Source organism: Aedes aegypti, chromosome 3 (assembly GCF_002204515.2).
Source record: "Aedes aegypti strain LVP_AGWG chromosome 3, AaegL5.0 Primary Assembly, whole genome shotgun sequence".
NCBI classification, from domain to species: Eukaryota; Metazoa; Arthropoda; class Insecta; order Diptera; family Culicidae; genus Aedes; species Aedes aegypti.
This window is the reverse complement of record NC_035109.1, coordinates 403,972,301-403,987,797: the sequence shown is the minus strand read 5'-3', so window position 1 is coordinate 403,987,797 and position 15,497 is coordinate 403,972,301. Positions and strand designations below refer to the sequence as shown.

At 36.2% G+C, this 15,497-nt stretch overlaps 1 protein-coding gene across 1 annotated transcript in view; it reads left to right on the top strand.

Annotated features, from left to right (window-relative positions):
• The window catches only part of LOC5566714 (zinc finger protein 184), a 55,399-nt gene extending 48,925 nt beyond the window's left edge, over positions 1-6,474 (top strand). Inside the window, exons 16-24 of the mRNA XM_021855646.1 lie at positions 3,286-3,432; positions 3,524-3,580; positions 3,644-3,850; positions 5,096-5,152; positions 5,211-5,333; positions 5,551-5,607; positions 5,666-5,806; positions 5,922-5,978; positions 6,039-6,474. Coding sequence (XP_021711338.1) covers positions 3,286-3,432; positions 3,524-3,580; positions 3,644-3,850; positions 5,096-5,152; positions 5,211-5,333; positions 5,551-5,607; positions 5,666-5,806; positions 5,922-5,978; positions 6,039-6,440 — 1,248 coding nt within the window. The 3' untranslated portion in view covers positions 6,441-6,474. The remainder of the gene's footprint in view (positions 1-3,285; positions 3,433-3,523; positions 3,581-3,643; positions 3,851-5,095; positions 5,153-5,210; positions 5,334-5,550; positions 5,608-5,665; positions 5,807-5,921; positions 5,979-6,038) is intronic.
• The last annotated feature ends 9,023 nt before the right edge of the window (positions 6,475-15,497 follow it).

Below are 15,497 nucleotides of genomic sequence, written 5' to 3'. Positions count from 1 at the left end.
GCCCGGGGAATGGACGAGGCCAAAGTTACCATCTGTGCCATCCCAAATGGTACCCGGAGTAGGAGAGACGTCGACATTCAGCGTAGACGCCACAATGGAGGAGGTCGTGGTGATGGGCCCGGAAGAAGAGAGGAAGTGAGAAGAAAAGGACAGGTTAGCGTAGGTTAAGAAAGTGAGAAAACTGTGGAAGTAAAGGCCGGAAAAGTCTGGAATAAATGTATAGTTTGTGTCTAGAAACCAGTGTGACGTGAATTTTATGTATGGCAGTGCGATCATTCCTTGCCTCGCGAAAGACCTCTGAGTTAACCAATAGTTGCATCCTGCATCATTAATGCTTTAAAGACTGATGAGCTTAGGCATCAAATAAGCGTTACATTTGGCTCTATATTTGCATATAGGGTATGTTATCTAGTGTTTTGATAAATATATTTCGTGCTTAGTGATTGCATGTTGTTGCGAACATCACAAGCAACGCGTAATATTTTTAATCGGGTACCGCAGACATCCGACGCCGAATTTTTCGTCGCAGCCAAGTGAGCAAGTTTCCGTGACAACGGCATACCCGCAATCGTAGCAAGCGCGAAAATTCAAACTGAAAAACCAGAAGTGAAAAAAATTGTCACAGAAGAACGAAGCATTTGGCGAATTGTAGAGCTTTGTATAAAATAGTAAATAAAATTAGTTTTAGTATAAATGCGTTTTTAGTCATACTTCCGCCAAGTTAAGTGGTTAATTGTTCGTATTGAATGAGTAGTTTGTTCCGTGGAAAGTGTTTCGCATGAGTCACGTGTTTGAAGTGCTGGGAGCGTGGAATCTGGCTGGAGCCAAAACTGGTGCTCCTCTCCCCCAATAAGCAGTTATCGTGATTCCGTGTCCGTCTACAGGTGAGCAAGCTGTCGGTCGATTCCGAACGAGCCACGCTGTAACACATGTGACTATACTATTTCAATTTATTAAGTCGCCTTATCGTGCTTACTGATTACTTGGGTATATTGGGTCAAACTTTTCATATACACAGAGCCGTAGCATGACTTCATGACGCCCTTGGCGAATCTCCATTTCAGCGCCCCTTAGTCAAAGCTTATCAACACATATTAAAATGTTATTGAAAAAAAAAATGAAAATGATCAAAAGTGTCATAAGGGGTCATGCACAAATTATGTCACGCTCCGAGCCAAGCGTGACAACCCTTACAAAATTTTAGGAGTGCTCATACAAAAAGTGTGACAAAGAGGAGGGGGCGGGGTGTGTACCATCCCAAATTAGTTAAAATATTTTGTTAAGTTTAGAACACATTGAATTATTAACCAAACTCATGCTAGGTAATCTGTATATTCTTCATTTTTTCCAAATTAAAATTGAAACAAAATGTTTCGTTGCAAATTTTGGTGGAATACAATTTTTGAAGAAACTCTCCCAGACATCTCTGAACCCGCTTAAACCTTAAATAGATTTCAAAAGCCAGAGCAACTGCTTACAAGATATAGAAAGTTTTACAAAGACTTACCTCATAATTCTAACTGCAATGGATAAGTTGTTATTTTTGTGAAAGGGGAGAACAGTTTAGATTCTTTGGAAATGAAAAAATATTTCATTTTTCTGGAAGCTCATAGACAAATCGAAAAAAATGTCTATGGTTTGAAAGAATTTTTTTTTAGAAATTCCGGTTAGATTAAGTCAAGATATTCTCTAGGAATTTTATTGTAAAATAGCTTCCACATTAATCATAAATTTTGTCATTATTCAATATAATATTACTTGAAATATATCATAGAGATTTCAATTAATTTCGCAGGGATTGCTAACACCATAGAAATTGAATACTTCCTTTACAAATGAAAATTTTTATAAAAAATTTTTTTCGGGAAAATTATGATTGAATTTTATTTTACGGTGGAAGTGAAGTTTCATCAATGATCTATCAAAAGTAAGAGTATCGTATATAGTTTCAATGGAATATACATAAAAAATACCAATTGATTAAGGAAAATTTCAACCAAGCACAATTTTTGAAAGGTGTTTAAATCTTAACAACAATGTTGAAGAGGTCTAGATAGTTACAGTCAACCTTTCTATTTTTTTTTAGAATCAAATGAGTATCAGGTATTGTAGAACATTCGTTGGATTATTAAAAATGTATAACAGACTCTAAAATAATGTCTGATGAAAGAATATTTGGCAAGGATTAAAGCAGTTAAAAAAAAGATCAGAGTTATCAAGTTAAAAATACACAGCATTCGTCAAACACAAATAAAATTATGTGGAAGGCCGATCAGGATATAGCAAGAGTTCTGCTCCAAATCCTGTCAATGATTTTGGGTGAATCTTGTCCAATTTCCTGTTAAATGTCTGCCCAGAGTTTTGTGGATCCCGCCTAGGATAATATTACATTCATATTCAGTATTTTATGATTTTTCTAGAATCCAGCCTGGGATTCATTGAGATTGTATTCTGCGAATTATTTGATTATTTGAGCTTCAAACTTAAAAAAATATATCTACACGAGATATTTTGGCGCATAAAAATATTTTAAAAATATTATATGGGTATCTTAATGAGATTTCTTATTATAGTTGATCCTGCTTGTTTTTTTTTTGCATGTTTCCAAATAACTGATCCTTTGTACCATTCGGAGTTTTAGTGGTTTGAAATCAAGTTACTTGGATATACAAGGAGCCTCATGATGACTCTGACGGCTCCGATATGGATCAATTCCAAATGAGCCTTTAGTATTTAGGATTTATTTTTGTAATGTTGTGTGAAAAGATAAAGAGGTTTTGTGCTTTTTTGAGAAAGATTTCAAGAAGGAATCATTCAAAGGAGTTTTTCCCTCTTTCAACATTCAAGTTCAAATAAAAGATAATGATAATAATAACTTAAAAAATACAAGGAATGAAGAATATATTTTGAAATTTTATTGTATAATTTGTTGAAAGCTTTTCAGAAATTATTTGTATTTTGCTTTCTTCTGTCAAACAATTCTTTTGAAATTGTTACTAATAAGAAGACCAAATTTTATAGGCATATTCAAAAATTTTATCAAGTGATTCACGCATTTTGGCGCCCCCTTTAGGCTAGCGCCCTTGGCGGGTGCCAACCTGGCCAACCGCACGCTACGGCACTGCATATACAGTTGAGATAGGGCTACTTAACGATTTCTAAGTGTTATATAAGCAGCATACCAACACTTTTGCCCAATATACTGCTTATTGGTTTCCAAAGTGATACTTCCATGCTTGGTCTTTTGTAATGTTGGTTTAGAACGAAACTTGATTCTTTTTTCAGCTAAATGTTCATCAAATACCACGCTATCGGTGTCCTGAATGTGCAGATCCGTTCATGTACAAGCGAAGGTTGAGACGCCACATGAAACACCGTCATAAAAAGGAAATACCTGTGATGTCGCACGGTCCATATTCAATGCTTTCGAAGGTAAGGTAATAAAATAACCTTAATAACGAAAGGGACTTAAAAATCAGTCAATATAAACATATTTGCCCATATCTACTATTCTAAATTTCAGAACTGTTCAAAATGTAATCTTGAGTTTGCCGACATGGATGAAAAGCGTAAGCATATGGTATGTATTATCGCCATAACATTCAGAGCAAAGACATAAAAACAATTACTGTTCCTTCTGCAGCAGGAAAATCATGCGGAATTATTGGTTTGGTGTTCTCAATGTCCGAAAGCGTTTGGCCATAAGGGTTCTCTGCAGCGCCATGAACAACGTGTGCACGGTGCACTGCCAGTTCGCCAAGTGAACGCCATTCTCGAAGCGAACGCACTTCTCCAACCGAATACGGTGTCTGATGGTCCAAAAGGGCGTAATCGCACACAATGGGCAAAGGTAAGGCTTTTGGGTAACGCAGGGCAATCTAATACAGAGTTTCAATCGAGCAGACTCGATAATTATTGCCACAGTTTAGATTGGTTGGTAAATATGGTGAGCTCGTTTCATGCTTATGTTTCAAATGAATTAATTATGATGCTTCACATAATCGAGACAGCGAACGGAATACTACCCTTATCTTAAATTGTGCATAACGTTTAGCAACATGCTTCAATTTTTGTTTATTTTTCAAAATATTAAAAGATCTTTGGATGGTTTGACACTGGAGGTGTAAACTTTTTCTTCAGAAACTGTTAGGGGCCGTCCATTAACCACGTGGTCAATTTTTTGAATTTTCAGACCTCCCCCCCTCCCCCTCGTGGTCATTTGTCCACACAAAAAATTGTATGAACCGTGGTCATTGGCCAGACGCCACCTCCCCCTATAAATGTCCACGTGGATTATGGAGGACCCTTTAGATGATTTTTTGAATTGATGTTGCATGGTTGGCAGTTAAGTTTTGTACAGATGGATAGATTACTCACAGACAAACAGACGTCAAACTCTTATCATCAAAACTCTTTTTAAACGGTCGATTCAAATATATTGTAGGTTATTAATCCACCACCCGCAGCGCTCGCATCGTTTTTGTTCGCGTTTACACACTACCGCCCACTGTTGGCTCATCGGCCAAACACACCGATTTTTGCATTGGGCGTACATGTTCTCTCGACTATGATTTTGATCGCGGTTTGTTCTAAGTGTTACGTCTGTTTGTCTGTGGATTACTTTTTCAATTGTGGCAGCGTTATTGACTTTTGTTATCACGTTTGGGGTATGAGTAATGTCTTATTCTCAGAAATTATGGTTTACATGCTTCACTAAAATTGTAGAAATTATTTTACAAGGATATACATAATATAGGTACCTTATAATTATGGTTTGAAAATAAGATTGAAATAAGAGTTCATTATAACTTTAAGGTGAAACACCTCGGAATCCGAAGATGGCCGACTTGTGCCTCTACTCACGTTTTCAAAGGCGATAAACTGGAGAAAGAGTTGGGAAACGTTTCTGATCTTCTTATTTTAAGCTTTCTGTGCACAAGGCCAAAATAAAAAGTGCACTGTTGTTGGATGTCTTTTTCGCGAGATTTGTGCCTTTGAAGTTTTAATACAATCTTAGAAGTTGATTCCAAACTGTTTCACCTTAATATCTAATAATATTTTTCGTTGTTCTTTTTTCTTTGCTTTTTGGTTAAAGAACTGCTGGGAATGTGGACTGAAATTTACCACCAGTACACAAAGCAATGCTCACATGGTAAGTTAATTGTTCATTGAAACTATTTCCAATAATTATTGTATTCGTTTTCCATTAGCGGGAGAAACATCAGGATCGATTGTTCAAATGTTTGGAATGCCCGAGCACGTTCATTAACGAGCGAAGTCTGGTACTGCACAATCGTTCACATAATAAAGTACCGCGAACTGTCACTGAAAAGGTAAGACGGATCACGAAGTTAAACAACGTTCAGGCTTATATTTTGTATGCTATCTTGGTGCACAAAACAGTACATATATTTTCATTGGAGCTTACAATTATGAGATTTCAAATCAAGATAGCCTACTAGTTAGCCCAATGTCTGTAATTTTGTAATTTTCAATATTGTATTTCTGATTATCGTTTAAAATTATTTTTATGTTCAATGAACTCATCAGACATGCTCCAAATGTGGTGTCATGTTTCCTACCAAATCAGAGAAGTATAAACACATGGTAAGTATTTTGTATACTTGTATGAATAGCATTATAAAAAACAATACATTGTCCTCAGATGGAAGACCATGCTGATTCCATGTATAAATGTTCTCAATGTCCAAAACTATTTGTCTATAAAGCCAAACTTGAGAAGCATGAAAAAACACCTCATGATACAATGGAAGAGAAACCACCCCAGAAACTGGTTGCTGAAACGGTAAGACATCTCTAATCGAAATTCCTTATGTATTCTGAATAAACTATTTTCATTAAATCTGTTTTCTTTTTCCCCATACTTATTCTGACGGAAACGCATGCAATACTGCAAAAAGGCATGTTCGATATGTGGACTTCAGCTTGAAACTCGTCCCAAAAAGAGACATCATATGGTAAGATAAATCATATTTTCTGAGTGTCGATCAAATAATTTTTCTGACCATATATTTTAGTTAACGGCCCATTCAGAACCGAAGTTTGAGTGTTCTCTCTGTGGCAAACAGTTCTATTACAAGCAATTGCTAGACCGCCATGAAACTAGTCACCGGAAACAAAATAAACGCCTTACTGATGCAAGTAAATCTGACGGTAATAACATTAACAATCATATTGTTGACGGGTCATATGGCAATACAGCTGCTGGATTACAGCTTGAATGCAAAGCTGACGAGTTTAGTATTCACGAAAATAGGGCAGATATTGCTGTTGATAATGAAGCATACGGTTTCAAACCAGACGAAGAGAAACCTAACGATAATAACACAATTCAAATCAAGACTGAACCTAACGATACAACGTATATCATAGTCCCGACACAACCGCAGCTAATTAAACAAGAAAATTCGTACGGCTAAATGTTAGCGCGCAAATTTGCCATATGTGGAAGAATCAATGAAACTAAACGTAAAAATTTGGTAACAAATATCAGTGAATGGAGATATCACGACCATTTTAATCATAAATCTTATTTTATTGTGATAGACATTGTAACAATAGACTGATGGAAATTGAAAGTTTATGTTTCTCTTCTCGTTCAATATCAATTTTAGTACACTCAGGCAAATAGACTATCGAAATACATTTAAACCCCTAATGAAAATTCGCCACAAGAAATCTGGTTGAAATTCATAGATTTGCCGTATGAAACTAGAATTCTAAAACAAAAAAATGTTTTCGCTGCAACCTGGAATCGAACCAAGAACCTTGCAATCGATAGACCAGTGCGTACACCACGCGCCTATCGACGCCTTGATGTGGAGTGATGCGAAAGCGATACATAAAGCACCATAAAGCGTTCGTATTACAATAATCGTTCCACCTTCTAAGAGGCAAAATGTATGAATTTCGATAGTCCAGAATTTCAAACAAAACAGTTGATTTTTATATAGATTTGTCATTTTTTACTCGGAGCAGCAACTAAAATCTTTCAAATGAAGTTTAAAGATCATCTTTGGGACATTTCTTAATTTTTATACATCTATTTAAAAAATATGTTCCCATCAGTTGATTTACTACTGGAACGTGACTACAACTACTGGTGCGAGGAAGCATTTTTTTTTTGCAAAAACCTGATTATTTATATGACCTTGTTAGATAAAAATACGAATTTGTCAAATCGATTGAACTAGAGAGGGTGTCTACTACCTGGCATTATCTGGGAATTTTATTCAACCTGGAAAAAACCTGGCATTCTCAGGGAGTTTCGGCTGCACTCAGGAAAAATATTTAGAATAGACGGATTTCACGCCAACTCGACACGCGATTGGCAGCACCCCTTCAGAATTCAATGAAACTTTCTGGATGTCAAAAGTATGTGAAACTAAGATACTTTGCATACTTTGTTTTTTCAAAATCGATCTAGACTAACATTTGGAAAGGGTCAAAGTTTTTTTTTTACTTTTATAAACCCGTATAACTCAAAAACGGTAAGACCTACAAAAAAGTGTTGTATGGGGGACTGTCGTTAAATTTCCTGAGGTTTTAGTAAAAAATATTAAAAAAATAAAACACATTTTCTACACTGAAAAAAAAATATTCAAAACTTTAAAGTCGATTTAAAAAAAACGGCCACTTCAGATTTTGATCATCCTTAAGCAAAAAGTTTCGTAAATAAATTTACTAAAAGTCGCCCATACACTGCAAATTGGGCATATTTTAGAGAAAAAAGTTTTTCTAACATCAAATTTTTTAAGTCCCAAAGTTTTTTTTTTACTTATTTTTATAAACTCGTTTAACTCGAAAATGGCAAGACCTACAAAAAAGTGTTGTATGGGGGACTGTCGTGAAATTTCCTGAAGTTTGATTGGCTTTGACCAAATAAGAAATTAAATATTATTGTGATATCTTTCCAACCATAAAAAAACCCATCGGATTGTTAGAAGGAGTTGATATTCTCATAAGCGGCATGGTGCGAGATCAATTGAATTTAATTAAAAAAAACTGTATAATTCCGTTTTATTTCTTTTAACTACTCCCAATAAAACAAATATAATCTGTTTTGTGATTAAAACTCATTTATCACTTGAAAATATGATCATACTAGACGATTTGAAGCGAAATAAAAATTAAATAAAAAGTTCATTTTGGACTTAAAAAATTCGATGTTAGAAAAACTTTTTTCTTTAAAATATGCCCAATTTGCAATGTATGGACGACTTTTAGTAAATTTAATTACGAACCTTTTTGCTTAAGGATGATCAAAATCTGAAGTGGCCGTTTTTTTTTAAATCGACTTTGAAGTTTTGAATAATTTCTTTTTCAGTGTAGAAAATGTGTTTTTATTGTTTTAATATTTTTTACTAAAACGTCAGTAAATTTCACGACAGTCCCTCATACAACACTTTTTTGTAGGTCTTAACGTTTTCGAGTTATACGGGTTTATAAAAAAAGTTAAAAAAAACTTTGACCCTTTCCAAATGTTAGTCTAGATCTATTTTGAAAAAGAAAACAAAGTATGCAAAGTATCTTAGTTTCACATTGTCTTCACACCCAGAAATTTTCATTGAATTCTGAAGGGGTGCTGCCAATCCCTTTGTCGAGTTGGCGTGAAATCCGTCAATATTTCCTCTTTGTATCACAAAATCTCCTCAATCAACAAAATTTTCGGCTGCGCCGCCATTAGTAAATTTTCAGGTTAGCAGGTCTCTTGTAAAAGGCTTGGTTACTATTTTAATGCATCTCTACAAAGTGTCTATTTTTGGTTAAGGTCTCTAACTCGCTAATAATCTAATAATCCGGAAGTGACAGGCAGCACATAAATTTAGAGAATCAATCCGGTGAGTTTGTTCCAGTATGATGCTTTTTCTTTTGTGAGCCTTCCGGATCGTTTTTTGTCCGCGTCGTGGAACTTCTGATCGTTTCTTGAACGGAAAATGTTATTTTCGGAGTTTGATAATTATGTTCAGATTGCGCATTCTGTCCGGGCGGGTGTTACGCAACTAACAATCGGTTGTGGATGCTTTTTAACCGTTCGATGATCCTGGAGGGATCGATTCTGCTTTTCGTATAATTTTGAGCAGAAAAACCGACTGTGTTATCCTAGGGTGTTTAGTTCGAACGCGCTTCCTTTCGTTTTTCGATTATCTAAAAATACAGCACCACCCAGTACTGTTTTTCAATGGGCACAGTACAGTTTTTCAATAGGCGTGATTTTTTTTTTACGCGTATCGTTATTTTATACAATCCGATGACCCTGGAGGGATCGGTTTTGCTTTTTACTGGTTATTGAGCAAAAACATTACTGCACAATCGACAAGCATTTCGCGAAATACTATTTATACTATAAATAAGCTATTGTTTTCACTTTTGATTGCCGGCATTCAAAAGATTAATTTGAAAACGCTTAAACAACAAATATTTATGGTCTATCGCCAGCTTACTAGGCGAATCCTGACAATATACCTTCCCCAACCTCCAACTCCGTAGCACTTATGAGGGTGTCGCTGAGTCGGTGGCCTCTCATTAAGTAAGTGCTACATCAACATTTCCTTCCCCTATCCCAAGTTACGGTAAAGATGGGCGTGGCCGGGAATAGCGATATTCATGCTTTTAGTATTCTTGTTTATGATTTGAACAAGGTATACTCCCCTGCCTTGTTCTTGAAAGTAGTCAGGATGAGATTATTAAAAAGAAACATGAATGTTGCTAGTATCCAATCTACGAAGTATACCGTAACTACGCTAACGCTAAGGTCTCTAACTCTCTAATATGGTCTTTAAAATCACATTTTTGCCTTAACCCCATGGCAACTCCAGTTGACAAGATGCGGGTTTGTTAGTAATTATTTTTTTCACGTTTGCCAAGCGGTCTGGCAGCAATGCAATCTTGCGTCCTGGAGGTAAAGAATGCTGAACAAACCCGCATCTTGTCAACTTTATTTAAGAAGAGAGGATCGATGAAGAGAAATCGATCATGCGACTTAGGGATCGTTCAAATATTACGTAAACGCAACAGGGGGAGGGAGGGGGTCTAGCATAGTGGTACGGTCCATACAAAAATTTAAAATTTTCCATACAAAAGCTGTTACGTGGGGAGGGAGGGGGTCTAAAATTTGGCAAATTTTGCGTTACGTAATATTTTGAATGAACCCTTACGCCCTTATTCTATCACTCAAAAAAATCCACAACGTCATTGCTACGTGAAAAATCACGTAGATCATTTCAAATTCATTTTACCTCCACTCACCTGACTAAGATAAAGATCACTAAACCATTCATAACCACCAAATAGTGACTCGGGTATGTTTACTGAGGTTACCTATCGCGCTTACGTGGAATTCACGAGCTGCCTGAGTTCATTTTGACATCTGCATAGGGTAACGTACATCGGTGTGAGCTCAAATCCTAAGATGGCGCCCGCTTGATTTGAAGAACTTCAGAAGCTGCTGTTGCTTTAAACACTGGTGTAAGATTTGATTTCAAGGTAAATATGCTTTGAATACCAAGAATTCCTGCATTACTTCATATTTTATACTGATTTTATAACCTCTATCAATTATAGCACGCGAAAGCTACAACAAGACAGACCTGGAACAAAACAACTCACAAAATTGGGGAAACATTGGAATCCTGTTTGCTCAGATTGACAATAAAAATATCACAATCTTTTAAGTTTGTTTACATTTTCCAATTGGGAAGTAGTTTTCTTCCAAAGCCTATTTAGAAATAAGATTGGTCTTTATTACAGTTAAATTTAATGCAAAACCATCTAGGTCCTATTGAAACGCTTCGTAAAGGCTACCGGAAAATCCACGTAGCTCTTACGTTTAGCGACGGTGGAATGGACGAAGTTCAAAGGTTCAATGCGTTCACTCTGGGCTACCTATGATTAACGTAAGAGCTACGTGGAAAGTGCGATGGAAAAAAATCACGTATGTTTTCACGTAACAATGACGTTTGGATTATTTTGAGTGTAGTACACGCTTGATTTATGGTTGACAGGACGCGGTGAAACCAAGACATACGGACGGAGAAATCAGAATACTCAAAAATAAGTTCTTTTACTCAAATTTGGGTAAACCGCATTTAGTTTTTACCCACGGTTTGATGGTTTTGCTTCTCTCGCAAAGCAATATTGTCAAAAACAGAGAGAGACGCACCGACCCAGCGTCGAAGTTCAATGGAATAAGCCAAATTTGGGTTCTTTCGAGTTTAACCTAACGTTAAGTTGTTTTAACCCATCACGGAGACTTCGAAGCTAACGCTGGGTAGATTTTTTGTTGCACTGAGTTGTTTGTTTTGCCGCTGTCAAATGGAAACAACCCAATGATAGGTATAATAGCAGTTAACTCAAATTTGGGTTATCCCACGGAAGAGCCGAATTGGCGTCAAAAGAAGTCAAAGTTGGGTTGATTTGCGGCTCCGTGTTGACAATAAAAAAAAATGCTGGTTGAAAATATAAACAAAGATCAGCTGTTCCCAGCAAAATCAAATGGCAGCATTTTCAACCAGCAAATTTGCGCATGTGTTCGTGACACCGGTTGGCGAGAGCTCAATATCGTGGTCGTGGTCTATGGCAAGGCGCGTTTAATTCTCTAAGGTGTCCTATTATGCTCACTTTGTAGAGAAAACCAGACAGGGTAGGTGAGGAAGGGCTGGCCGTTTTGTTTACAAACATCTGAGACAGGTAGTCGAGAGATTGGCTCATGATTGGTTGGAGAAACAGTGTTGTCAAGAATTTTTCGAATCTGGTCGCCCTTGCTCCTTGTGTGCTCTATTTCTTTTTTCATGATCCAAGTCAAATCATCAGCAAGCAGTAATGTTTGTAAACAAAAAGGCCAGCAAGTTAAAGATGGCCCTCCAAGCGCTTTCGTACACCTCTACTCTGGCTACAGAGTAAAATGCACCACATCTATAAAAAATCATCCACTCTCTTTCACTCTTACATAAAATTTGTAAACAAACAAGGCCAGTAAAAGTCGAAATCCCATAGAGCTTAGTGACATTTGAGCTACGCTAGTCATCACATGTGTTTTTTTTCCTCAAAAAACTTGCACACTTTCAGATCTCATAAATGCATATGGATATATTACTACAATTTGAAAAATTTACACCCGGATTCTGGGTGCTTTTCGAGGACAGATTGCATATTGTGTTTCCTAATAAGGTTCACAACTAATCTGCACTCATACCATTCGGCGTTTAAAACTATATGTATCTGCGCTCGTGTACATACACGTTACATGTCAAACACTACTTAAAGAGTGCTGGTTGAAATATAAACAAAAGATCAGCTGTTCCCAGCAAAATCAAACGCAGTATTTTCAACCAGCAAATTTGCGCACGTGTTCGTGACCCGGTCGGGCGAGAGCTCAATACAGATTCAAAACAATGCAGAGTCCCATGGGGCTCTGCACAAAAATCTGTCTCTCTCTTTCCCTCCTTCATGAAATTAGTAAACAACAAGGCCAGTAAACGTCAAAATCTCATGCAAAATCAAAACAGTGCAGAGGCCTATAGGGGCCCTACAGTGAAAAAAAATCCACACGCTTGATCCGTGTGTTTAAAATTATGGATCGATTCATGAACGTCTATGTCGATTTGTTGTGAATTTCTTACAAACTTCGTGTGTATTACACATTAAATTCTTTAGTTTTGCTCCATGGACTAATTCATCAACCGACAACATGAATTCCATAGTTTTCCACATAAGTTCCTAAAGCTTTCCATTTCAAATTCGTGTGCCTTAACCTATGGGTGCATAGATCATCACCCAACACGGATTCAGTGTGTTTAACTTATGCTGTCGATTTCTGTGTTTCAAATTTCTAAATTATTAGTGATCATCTCATAGCGAACTTAATGGATCATTGAAGGTAGTTTTTGCAAGTGCTCACCGCACCAAAACAAAGGCGCCACTGTATGTGGGATTTAACATTGTGACAGCATTGCTGTTCTGTCAAACACACAAGACTACGGTGGCGCTATCTATGCTTTCCATAGCGGCCGTTTTGGTTATTTTAATGATCCATTGTGGTCTGACCTCGTGTCGAACGACAGTCATCATCATGTTCCAAAGAGAAGTAGCAAATTCTGAAGCTGAAAGTGATAGAGGAAAATTTGCGGATTCGTTTTTCCTTCTGTTAGTGAAAATGTCCGAGTTCATTCTAATTTTCTATTAATAAAATGCATTACTTCCAGCTTTGGATGTAATGTATGGTGTTAGAGAAAAATCGGATTCCACTAACAGATTTTCCTAGCTTTCAGCTTCGAATAAAATAAAATATGCTAATCTCGGTCTTCCCAAATTATGGATTTGCGGCGCCCCGCTTGTTGCTGACTCACTTGTTTGAAAAAAAAAAACATTCAAGTGAGCTTGCGACAAGCAGGATAGCCTCGAATCCATATTTTGGGGAGCAAGATTTCTTCTATCAAATTTCTTCTTTCAGTCTCATGACGTTCATGTTCTATCACACATGACTATCTAAAGCCACTACATTTCGAATTCATTAAGCAAATCAGTTGGTTTTCATGATTTAATATTTAGACATTCATGTTTGTTTCTCATGACAACCTAATGTTGATACACATGTTATTAAACCGTGAAGTCAATGACGAAATCCATATGGCTATCACACTCAAGTCATGTAGTTTTTCTCATTGCGCAAATCTATAAGTAATACACACGACCTTGGCGTGTAGATTTTTCTCAGTGTATAGGGGCTGCACTATGGGCCAGAACTTAAAATTACGCGACAATGTTCCAAACACCTTCAAAATTAACAAAACTCGCGTACTCTGAGATAACGCCCTAAAAGCCATTGGTAACCACGTGCGTAGCTCGTTGTTTCTGAGCAAATGAATGAATAATCATCCAAACCAATATCACTGGCAGGTAGAAAATGATACTTTTATCACCCTAGCGTTGTTAAATAACGTGTAAATCCTTTCAAGTGCTCAGGAACAACGAGCTACACACATGGTTACCAATGGCTTTTAGGGCGAGATCATATGTTATGCGAGAAAACTCAACCTAAAACTTGAACAAGTCATCAACCTCAACCTAAAACATGAAAAAGTCGTGTTTGGGACGATTAAGATACATTTTGAATTGAATAGAAAATATTTATGTGGAAAAATAAGTGAGGTTTTTTTTATTCAAATTCGCTAATATTTCATATGCCTTCCCCTTGGTTATGCGACCTTGCCGCGATGGGAGTGGCATAATCCATTAGCCCAGTACCATCAGTGCACCAGTATCCGCTCATGCCCCTATTTCCGCTCACTAGTGTAAAAATTGATTTTTCGTGTCAAAAACCAACATTTTTCGCACGGATATATTCTAGCAATATTAAAAACTTTCAAATGAAGTCGTCTTATAATATTTTCAATTGATAAAATAATTCTTTGTATTGAAAACACAAGACCTCGTGAGCGGTTATTGAGTCACTAGGTATTTTTGTGTGTTCTAATAACCGCTCATGAAAAAAAATAAACAAAATTTTAAAGAAATGTCGATTTTAGTATACAGCCTTCTTTACTGCAGTAGTAGCTATGCACAGTGGTTCGATCTAGAACAAATGTCGGACAAAACCTTAAACTCTCTTCAAATTAGCTGAAATCATATATTTGACATATTTTATGCCATATTGCACTATTATGGACTTCTATTTTCGATTTTTTCTTGTTTTGGACTAATAATTAGATTATTCAGGTTTGGACAATACATTTTCAACTTTCCAATCTTCCATACAAAATGGTCAACTTAGTCAGGCTAATTCGCAGTTATTTATTGACAGATTGAAATGAAATTTTCACAGCATGCCAGGCATTACTTGAATTTCAACATATATTTTTGAGTAATTTTTCCATGCACAACTGCAATAGTGAAAACAACTAGACTGAAGTGCAATTTTTGACAAAAAATATTAACTATTCATCCAATGATATGGAAGCTCTACACAAAAACCATCATAAGTAAATATGTTCATTTTGTCTCAATGATCACCTTTTTTATTAAATGCGCCAATTTTTCAAATTTGTAAAAAAACACAACAATGAACTCGTGATTGGAAAATCACTCAAAATTATTGTTGAAATTCATGTGACGTCTGAAAAAAATGTGAAAATTGTCCATAAATATCTCAGATCTAACCCTGCCTTAATGCAAGTATCATCCATTTAATCAGTTTCATCATGTCATATCTTTAGCTTCAGTCTGTTATCATACTTGTTTTAATAGCTAAAGCAAGTCCACGTAGGGAATGATTTTTCCAATTTGTTTCATTTTATCTGGAGGCTGCATTTCGAAGGAAATAGTTTCGTTCAACCATCTTGATAAGCCGAGATAATTTGTATTATTTTATTTAGTGACAGCACAAATTTAAATTCAAGGAAGTTCAATATCCTAATAATATCAAATAAAGGTATAGACAATATTTAATTAAGGTATAACACCAAAATATTGCATACATA